We start from the raw sequence: 11193 nt of genomic DNA on the forward strand, positions 1-11193 counted from the left end.
AGCTACAGAATGGTTCATTGGTTCCTAGGTGCATTGTCTCTCTGAGAATGTATGAGGCATGGGTTTCTAAGGCTTTTTCAGCCCCTTTCTGGCACCTCGGACCGAGGCAAACATATTGTTCTTCTGGCCTCATGTGGTTAGGAGGTCATGTCCCTATAACTGTTCCACTTGAGGTGTTAAGAAATGGAGGGCCTTTCACGAGAACAGCTAAGCAAATCCTCTGTAGATTATACACAAACGCAGATGCATAATGGAATAATGTAAGAAATTAATCTTTAATCAAAGGGTATGCGGGAAAGTTACGGCAAAATCACCATGTTGTTTCTTAAAGGTTGTTTACACATAGGAACATTTTCAAAATTAGGTAATGTTAGAAAAACATAGTTGACGTATGCTACAAGGAAATCACTAACGTATATAATTCCACATTTACTGCAATAAATCGGCCGGTTCAACACACTGCTGTTGTCTGTGTCCATTTTTATTTTTTGTTTTTATTTTAGTTTTTTATTTTAGTTTTGTTTTATTTTCACTTTTTCGCCAAGGCCGTTCATCCTTCGGGAACCCCTGGATCTGCTAGAGCTGCACTCCGGCAACTGAGTTTGGGCAAACCAGATTGGCACCCCAAGACTAGGGGGATGTAAAGGCATCCCAAGAATAGGGAGCTGCAAAGGCACCCCAGAATAGAAAGGGGTTGCAGAGCCCCCAGAATAGAGAGGGAGGGGAAAAGGCCTAAAATAAGAACAGGCACAAAGCCTCCCCATACAAAGGTAAATGAGGTAAGCCAGATTAGACGTTCAAGGCAGAAGCACTCTCGAACTTAGTACTATAGCAGAAAAACTGCTTTCACTGGAGGAAAGGACCAAGTTAGATAAACAGGTAAATTGAGCTACAGACCGCTGCACTGCAGGCAAAGCAGCCCAGAGCAGAGATGGTTAACAAAAGAAAAGGTGCCTTGTTAACCCTGAGGTTGTTCCCCCTGTCTGCCTTAGCCCCTAGGCTGGCTCCTTGCTGACAGCACACAGGTGGACTTGGGAATTGAAATCACAAACCAGGAGATCATGACTTGAGCTGAGGTCCGACATTTAACTGACTAAGCCGCCCAGGGCCGCTTGTTAGCACCATGTTTTTAAACTAAATACCCTGAGCCGTCTGAAAGCAGAACTAAAGGGGTCCCCAGGTGGGAAAACAATCTCTGTATATAAAGAGGAAACAGATTTCCTGCCCCAAGAGCACTCATTTGAGGCCCCCAGCTATTTTCTGTGGTCAGTGCCCTGCAGGTTCTACTTGCCCAACACCCATACCGAGCACTTTCCTGGGAGGAAAAGAAAACAGAAATGCAACAAGGTCAGGAGTTCAGGGTTTGAGGAGAACAAAGGGGATGCCAAACTACCAGTCTCCACCAGGCCAGGAAATAGCCTGAGAGCTTCAGAGACAGTGACCCAGAGGAAAAGTCCCAGTGCAGGAACAAAAGTAAACTTTGACCTAAAGCACATGCTTGGGTTGTTTTTGCAGGATTGAAACCTTGCCCCACAGGGTAATGAGGTTAAAACAGTCACCAGCAGGACCCCCACTGATACCCCTTCTTTTCACAGGAAGTTCATCTATTTCAGAGGCAAACAGCAGAAAGAGCCTGGGAGCCTAGACCAGTTTTATCTCCTGCAACAGCTCCACCAGTGCAGATGGACCAGGGAGTGTCCTCCAGGGACCTCTGCCTCTTTATAACTTTAAGTCTCTGCCCTAGGAGGAGGACAAGCTTCATTAACCTACCACATGATGGGGACACAAGCTCCTGTTCTCCATATTCCTGCACAACCTCATGCCCACTCTTGCATAAGATGACAAAACTCCCTTTTCTGGGTATGCATCCTAACCCTGAATGAAAGGAACCCACTCGCCTCCACTCAGGGAGACACAGCTTTGATGATTCTTGTCCCTGATCCCCTTATCTGTGGCAAATAAAGTTTCCTTTGTGTGACAGCATCTGCTGAAGCCTCTGCCTGTACCTCACCAAGGAGTGAACTCAAAGTAGCTCCAACACTTCTAAGTAACATATTTCATCCCTTAACTTGGAAACCTGCCTTCTTCTCTCTACTCTCTACCTGTGGTTTGAGTGACATTTAAGTCTATTAATAAGAAATTTCAGAAAATATTAAGTAACAGTTTTCTTAAAATTATCTTTGTCTACTCATTTTCACCCTTTATATCAAAGGAAGTTAGAAAAAAATGAAATAATTTTAAAGGTATCTGTTGTTAAGAATCCCTGGTGGCCTCGCGCCCAGGCTTACACCACAAATCATGAGTATCAGTGGAAAGAGAAGTCAGTTCCCGAAAAGGCTGGGGTGACAGAAGGGGAAAGCTAGCTTTGGGTCTGAACCACCATCACTCGAAAAAGCCCCTGAGAGTGAAGACACAGGACAGCAAGTGGAGAGACCCAAGCCCTGACCACAGGACGGGCATCCAGGGCGAGCAATAGTGAAACGGGTGGTCTCAGATGCAGTGCTGTGGGCAGATGGGTGAGAAACCCAAATCAGGAAGGACGCTCTGGAAACATCTCACTAAGGAAAAAGAGTGGGGAGGAGACATGTAGAGTCTGCCGGGCATGAGGGAATGGGAAAAAGAGAAAGGCCACAGAGCCCACACCCCACCACAAGGAAAGGAAAAATGTATGAGACAAAAACTTGAAATATGGACCGTAACACATAATATTATTTTTCATAATAATAAACAACACCGGCTAAATTATTGAACAAAATTGCAATATGCAGAAATCTACAAAATAAAAAATGACAATGGGGGACAATAGCCATCAGAAAATAAACTTTTAAAAAAGAATCTGTGATTACACACCATCATGGAAAATAATTATGTTATTTCGACAGCCTCTATTAAAATTGCAGCCATCTAGATAGATCCGTGTGTCCCGGCACAAGATGAACCCGTCTCTAGATGAAACGATGAATCGTTCCCTGTATTTAAATATGGTGCCTGTGATGTCCCTACAACAATGCACACGCTGATGCCACTGAAAAGTGTGCTTCTGGGGGCACGTGGTGTGATTCGGCACCTGCGAAATGTGCACAACAGGAAAATCACTGCAGACAGAAAGGAATTTTTGGCTCCGAAGGGCTGATGCAGGGGGGCCATGGACTCACTGCTCGGGGGTCAGGGGTTTTTCTGCAGGTGATGGAAATGTTGTCACTTTGATCCTGATGATGTTTGCCAAACTCAGGAAACATACTACAGACCACTGAATCGTACCATTTAAATGACCGCACTTTATGCCTGTAAATTATCTTAAGAGATTTGTCTTATTTTTAGAAGAAAACCACACGAGGGGAAGCTACTGTCACTGACTCTTCATAGTTGTTCTGTGCTCAGAGAGTCAGACCCTCAGACCCTCCAGGGTGTCCACGGTCTCCCTGTTTATTTGTCACTGGCAGTGACCATGGGAAACTGGGGCACGTTGCTGTATCATTTGCCCACGGGCTTAGAGCACTGGGTCAGTAATGACCAGCCTCGTCCTCAGGCCGCAGGCCCGAGATGATCAGAGAGGCCCTGTTCTCGAGAACCCAGCTGGGATCCCGGAGGGCCTAGTGCTTCTGAGCATCTCAGCTTTGGGGACACGGTGGGGAATCTGTGGGTACCAGCCCACCTAATACGACCCAACATTGTTGCTGATTCCAGTGCAGCTGAGGGTGACCTTCTAGCCCACAGACCCTGATAAAGAGGCTTCCTGTGTCAACACAGACAGTGCCCAGGACCCAGCAACACAGCAGTGGAGACACAGGTCAGTATCAGGTTATTACCCACAGTGTGTTCTCAAAATGGGGGAAACAAGCAACTTAGGGGTCCCCCAGAAGCAATTCTTCCGCTTTCCACAGCCAGTAACCTGAGCAGAGAGAAAGGAAGGTAAGGAGGGGAGGTGTGCAGGCCAGGGTGGAGACACCCCAGGCTGTGGTCCTGAGCCCTCAAGGGAGAGACCTGCACAAACCTCTCTTATCCTTTCCCTTCCTGGAAGAGAGAGGGGAAGCCTTCATGCAAATCTCTCCCTCCCCTGGGACTGAATGTGGTGACAGCTGAGTGTGGGGTGGGACTAGGGAAACTCCTCTAGGCACAATTTTGCAGGGGGCACAAGGCAGGGCTCCAGGCCTGGGTGCTCAGCTGGGACCCCTGCCCCCACACACACCCCTCAGGGACAGGCCCACAGCGCCCCCTGCTGTCTCAGTGTCCAGCCGCACCCATGACTGGAAGGGACATCCTGGAGCTGTGAGAGAGACACCAGGGCACTAAGGACTTCAGTCAGCCTGGCATACTGTCCACCCCCACACAGGGCCAGATCTTCTCCTCCCTCAGGGCTTCTTCCTGTGCTGCAGGTGCCACCACACCTCAGTCCTTGCTGCAGACACAGGGCCTCCTCAGCATGAATCACCCTGGGCTCCTCCCACTACTTAGAGACTTGTGTTGTTGGGGCCAAGACTCAATGACCGCTCGGGGAGGATGTTTCCGCCCAGTGAGTCAAGACTGGAGAGCATGCATGCCCCTCCACAGCCTTTTTCAGGAGCCCTGAGGGGACAGCCCAGTCTTCTCATCTCACTTCCCATTCTGGCGGGCCAGTCCCCATTACCCTCTGCACTGACCTCGATGAGGTAGATCAATGACGGTGCATGGCTATAGATCACGTGAGTATATTCTATCTCTATCATCTATCAAACTTTGTGTTACCTATAATTGGTATGGTGTCGGCCCAAAAAGAGACACATATATCAATGCTCCAGATTCAAAAGGCCAGAAATAGGGTGGCTCAGTCGGTTGGGTGTCAGACTCTTGATTTCAGTTCGGGTCATGATCTCCACTTCTGTGATTGAGCCCTGAGCTGGGTTCTGAGCCTGCTTGGGATTCTCTCTCCCTCTCTCTCTGCTCCTTCCTGTCTCTCTCTCTCTCTCTTAAAATAAATAAAGCTAAAAGTACCCAAATAATATAAATAAAAAGACCAGAAATAAGTGCAAGTTCCGTTTGACAAGCACAGAGAATGTAGACTGAAAATGAGGCCTTTCCTCAGTCTCTGGAGGAGAGCCCACATGGATTTTGCAGGGAATTCAGACAAGAATAATCATGAATCATATAACAGATGCCTCATAGGAGGTCCTCATTTCTCACAGATGTTCCCTGACACATTTGGGGAAAGAAAGCTGGAGTTTCTGGACCCCCTGCAGCAGGCACACGGATCCCCATGCCATGGGCTGCAGTGTGCACCCACGTGGTCGTTCCGGGGTAAAAAGCACAGCCTAACGAACGATCCCACCTGGGTCAGGCCACATCAGCAAAGAGCCCCCGTGGGAGCTGCCCTCTGCCCTCTGCTACTTCCTGCATTGGCATGAGCTCCTGGGGTCCTGGCTTCTCTGTACACCCAGCTGACCCATTCCCTTCCTGGGTGCACAGTTACTGTTTGGGATGATAAAAAGCTTTGAGAAATGGAGAGTCGTGATGGTCACCCAACATGACGAATATATTTCATATCTCTGAATTGCACAAGAAAGTGATGACAAGAGTAAATTTCCTGTTGTGTGTATTTTCATAATTAAAAATTACTAGATGAAAATCCAACTTATGTTAAGGAAGTTGCACTCACACCAATCTCTTTCCCATCTTTATATGTGTTACCCTATTCTAACTCATCCTCATCACTAAAAATTAACAGAGATTTTATTATCTTTTTCCTGTAGGTTCCACATATAAATGAGATAAAAAAGCATTTGCCTTTCTGTGTCGGCCTTATTTCTCTTAGGGTCATGTCCCACAGGTTCGTCCATGTTGTCACAAATGACAAGACGTTCTCCTGGAAAGGCTCATGGGATCGACTTCCTTTATGCAACATAGTGCCCCGCAGCCCCTCTACTGCATGGATCACGGACAACCCCAATGTGGCAGGAGAGGAGATGACGACACAGTCCGTTCTTCTGGGCTCCAGAAACCAGCCACATGCTGCCCATGGGCCCTGATGGTGTCAGCTGTAGGGAAGTCACGTCAGTGAAATCTCCCAAGCAGACTGAGAATTTTGCTGCAATGGTGGCACTCCCTCCTGTCCCTCACAAGCCCCACTGAGAAGTTTGCTAACTTTCACACACAGTTTCTCCCACGGGCAGTCACCCTCTCCTGACATCACAAATGAAGGGCAGGTACCCAGCCAGTGGGCCAGGCCAGCTCTGCGTCCGTGATTCCTTAGTGTCTCCTCGCTGGGACACAGAGCTACTCAGCCTGAGCACAGGAGCCTGGAGGGAAGGGAGGGCCTCTGCTCTGACTCCTAGAGGAACACAGGCCATGCAGTGGAGGACTGTCTGCCTGGGGGAGGGTCTGTAGACTCTGACCAGAAAACTAAGGCAAGTTGATGGACGCTTGCGAAGATAAAAAAAGCCAAATCCACAGGCTCTAATTTTTACATGTGAACCACTAGGCGAAATTTCTGCATCATTATAACTTTTTTGTTCTCTTTGATTTGCTTTATTGTTGTTGTCATTTTTCTTTCTTTTTTTTTCTTTTTTTTGTAGAGTTCACACAGGATTGATAGGAAACTGGGAAGAAAGACATTCAGATCCAGTAGCTACACCCAAGTAGAGTAATTGTGCATTCAATTTACATTAGACTTCAGAGACTCAGACTACAGTGGTCTAAGCAGGCTGGGTATTTGTCCCACTTCCCCATGTGTCTGTGTCACTGTGACCAGCAGTACTGTGCCAGATTGCACAGTAATAGTCAGCCTCGTCCTCAGGCTGCAGCCCAGAGATGAGCAGAAGCCCTGCATTGGCCGAGGCATCTTTGGACCCGGAGAAGCGGCTGGGGACCCCAGGGCCCTGGTGCTTATCTGAGTCTGAGTAGTAGTACAGGAGATACCGGGGAGGGCTCCCTGGACTCTGTTGGTACCAGTATATGCTATAGCTTCCAACATTGATGTCCCTGCTCAGAGTGCAGGTGAGTCTGGCTGTTGTTCCCAGAGATGCAGAGAGGGAGGCTGGCTGAGTCACGACAGGCTGGGACAGGGAACCTGCAAACACAGACACAGCAGAGGGAAGAGAAGGAACAGCGCACATGGGATTAGGGAGCTGAGCCACAGGGGTTTGACTCTGGCTGCAGGCCCACCCTGGGACACTGGGTCCTGTCCCTACCTGTGCAGTGGCAGAGGAGCACGACGAGGACGGGGATCCAGGCCATGGTGACACACGCCCTTCCTAGACCACAGAGCCACGGCTGGGCTGCCCTGGGCCTCTCTTATCCCCAGTCCACAGAGCTCAAAAGGAGGGGCTGCTCATGCAAATGGGACCCACCCCTGCTGCTAGCTCCTGTGCACTTAGAGGTCTGCAGCCCCTTGACAGGAAGACTGTGTGATGCACTAGTTTCCCCCTGGGGGGACCTGGAAGAAGCAGCTGCTGGGACCACATACAGGCCCAGGTTCAGGGACTCCGCTAGGAACAGAGAAGACACCTGCCCTGTCCCCACTGGAAACAAGGGGTCCAGCCCTGGGGCTTTCTACTCTGGAGGGCTACTCAGCAGGGACCCCCCTTCCTGTAGAAAGCCACAGACCTTGTCACCGTGCCCCCTGCTGGTGTCTGGGTGAACCTCTCCTTTCCCAATGCAGGCTTCCCTGGTGCCTGTGTTTCCACCACCTGAGAGTGACCCTCCAGGGAAAGAGAAAGGTCCTGCTCTACATCAGGCATCCTCCATCGATGGGGTCTGATGACAGGGACACATGCAGTCCTGACTCAGTACAACCTGTGAACCACTATGGAGCTGAGGACAAGACACACGGGAGAGGGAAGAGAAACCATCTGTCCCAATGGTACAGCTCAGACGATGCATGCTGACTCTGGGTGCCAGATGTGGACAGGAGCTCACCTAGGGGACACACACTCACACAGGACGACACGTAAGGTGGGCATGCCGGGTCCCTCCAGAGCAGGGGAGACAAGACACAGCAAACCCTGATGAGGGTGCTGCAGGTGTGGGGACAGAGCAGGGCTGGGCATCCAGCAGGGACCACTGCAAGGCCATCTTGTGACCTCACCTCCGTGTTCTGGGAGACTTGCAATCCTGTCTGTGCAAATCATCAAGAGCACCTGCCAGACACAAGGAGAGGGAACCTGCCAGCTGAGGGATTGGGGGAGCACCAGTGCCGTCTGGTGGACATGGGATGCACAGTGACCCAGGGCCTGGAGCTGGGGCCCGGGTCCCTGCCCCTCATCCCCTCTACTCACTGTTGCAGACTCTTCACAGTGGATTCTGACACTAACACATATGCATGGAAGTTTCATCCATGTGTTTTGTGGCCTGATAACTCATTTCTTTCTCCTGCATCCTATTCCATGTGTGGACATGCAGATATTGTTTATCCATTCTAAAGGGTGCTTGATCACTTTGGAGTCTTGGCAATCATAAAAAAGACAGCAAGAAACATTTAGGTGCATATTCTCGTTTGCACACAAGAACCTCATTTAGAGGAATCCGTAGGACTGTTCTTTTTGCATTATATCCTTAAGGCTTTGTTTGCCGTGGAAGACACTGCCAAGGAATCTTCCCAGTGATGGGGCTTTTCGCACTCCCACCAGCAGTGAATGAGAGTTCCTGCTGCCCCACATCCTCGGTAGTATTGGTGCTGGCACTGTATTGAACTGTAGCCATGGTCATGGGAGGCCTCTGGTACATCCTTGTTCAATTTGTAATACCACAATGACATATGAAGTTGGAAATCACTTTCCATGTACAATAGTCATTTTGTCTATATTCCTTGTTAAGGGATCTGTTCAGATCTGCTCATTGGGAAGGTCCTGCCCAGCACCACAGAATTCAGGAGTTCAGCAGAGCTCTATCACAGGAAAAAGGGAGAAAGTGAGTGTGGAGTCTGACACAGGACTCGATCCCAACACCCTGGGATCATGACCTGAGCTGAAATCAAAGAGTTGGACGCTCAACCAACTGAGCCACCCAGGTGACCCTCAACAGTTTGTTTTTAAGTAACCTCTGTACCTAAAGTGGGGCTTGAACTCACGAACCCAAGGTCAAGAGTTGCATGCTCTAACCACTGAGACAGCCAGGCTCTCCTCCACTGAGTCATTTGTAACTCTGAACAAGCTAGTTTGCCTTCAAAAATATGAACACAGGGTGAATAAGGATCACTCTGAAGATATAACTGAAGGAAGGGATATGGCACTCTCAGATCATCTTATTCCCAGACAACAAATAATCTTTTGGAAGATCTGACAACAAGTCACTCCCGGAACCTCTTGACAGGGGATGCCACCAGGTCTAGAGAGTGGAGGGAGAATTTCTCTCACTTCCCTATGGATAAAGCACTGTGTAAGCATTGGTACTATCTTGGCATATATGACACTAAGAGTCACTTCCTTGCACACGAGATTCCAGAGACGTCAGAACAGATGCATTGGTCAGAACATCTTTGGATCCAGAAAGCGACAGGGCACTGGGATCTCTGGTGTGGTATTTGACCCTGCCTTGAATCGCAGGAGATACCACAGAGGGTTCCATGGCTTCTACTGGCACCATTATGCATATTTCTTAAAACAACAACGATGTCACTTCTCAGGGTGAAAATGAGTCTCTTTAATTCTTCAGAGATGCGGAGAAGGAGGGTGTCTGAGTCAGCACAAGCTGGCAGAAAGAACTTGCAAACACGCACACTCATGGGTGATGGGGCAGGGATGGAGGTGAAGCTGCTTGGAGGTCTGATCCAAAGGTGTGGACATAGGCTCAGAACTGCTTTGGATCACCGAGGACCGTCCTTACCTGTGTGGTAAGAAGAGAACACAAGGAGAAGAGGTTACACCATGGTGGTCCCAGTCCTACTGAGAACCCATGGCTAGAGCTAGGCTGTCCCAAGCATTTCTTATCTCCTTCAGTGGCCTCTGGGAGATGTGGTTGTACTTACGGTTGCATTTTCTTTCTTGATAGTATCTTTGGGTGTACACAAATAGTAACATTTGAGAAGCCCAATTGATGATCATCCCCCCCCCTTTTCTGGGTGTTTCTTATGATATCCTATGTGAAGAATCTCTTGCCAAGCTCAAAACTCATGGGGATTTCCTTCTTGTTTTCTTCCAAGATCTTTATAGTTTTAGCTCTAAAATTTAGATCTTTGATCCATTTTACATCCATTTTTGTTTATAGTATGTGGTAAGAGTCTAACTTCATACTTTTGTGTGTGGATATCTAGTTGGCCCAGCACCATTGGTTGGAGAGAACTTTTTTTTTCAGGGTACATTCTCTGAGCATCCTTTTGAAAATCAATTGACCATAGATGAATGATTCGTTTCTGGCCTCTGAGATGTGTTTTACTTATCCCTATGTCTTTCTTTAGGCAGGTACCACATTCATCTTGACTATAGCTTCATAAGTGAGATTTAGTGAGTTTTGAAATCTAAAAAAAATTTTTTTTAATGTTTATATATTTTTGAGAGAGAGAGAGATGGACACAGAGTGCGAGCAGGGGAGGAGCGGAGAGACAGGGACACACAGAATCCGAAGCAGGCTCCAGGCTCCGAGCTTTCAGCACAGAGCCCAATGTGGGGCTCGAACTCATGTGAGAACATGACCTGAGCAGAAGTTGGATGCCCAACCAACTGAGCCACGCAGGTGCCCCAGTGAGTTTTGAAAACCAGAATTGTCAGTCCTGAAAATGTGTTCTCCTTCAGGATTTTTTGGATATTCTGAGTCCCTGCAATTCCACAGAAATTTAAGATCATCTTTTCTTTGAGTGCAGAATAGGCATGTGGGCATTTGATAGGGATTGCATTTAATCTACTAATTGCTACGGAGAGTATAGCTTCCTAACAATTGTAGTTCTTTATGTTTTGTAAGGTAAATAAGATAAAATAATAAAACATTTAAGAATGAACCATCTGCTTATCTACTTTTGTCTTAGTACAGAAAAACTATAAAGATAAATGTGGGTCCATTAGTAAACGTGGGTTGTTATTTATTTAAATATTATGTTTCTAGAAATTGTGAAAGGTAGTCATAAATTTGCTAATCTAAAGAATACTACCATAGCAAACAGTTCACAGTTGCTTCCTATTTCATTTTCACTAGAAAACTAAGGTCTCTAGAGTTAGGAATTCTAATAAATATAACTTAGGCTACTAAAAACAATAAGGAAAACAACTACGTGCTCCAGGAAAGTAAGAC

The 11193-nt window shown here is 47.8% G+C and overlaps 2 gene segments (V, D, J or C); both read right to left on the minus strand.

The window, feature by feature from the left end:
- The window catches only part of LOC109496970, a 927213-nt gene that overhangs the window by 697830 nt on the left and 218190 nt on the right, over positions 1–11193 (minus strand).
- LOC111559116 lies at positions 5486–7433 on the minus strand. The segment is given in 2 exon segments: positions 5486–7042; positions 7164–7433. Coding segments are annotated over 2 exon segments (420 nt in total).

This window comes from Felis catus, chromosome D3 (genome assembly GCF_018350175.1).
Source record: "Felis catus isolate Fca126 chromosome D3, F.catus_Fca126_mat1.0, whole genome shotgun sequence".
In the NCBI taxonomy this organism is placed as follows: domain Eukaryota; kingdom Metazoa; phylum Chordata; class Mammalia; order Carnivora; family Felidae; genus Felis; species Felis catus.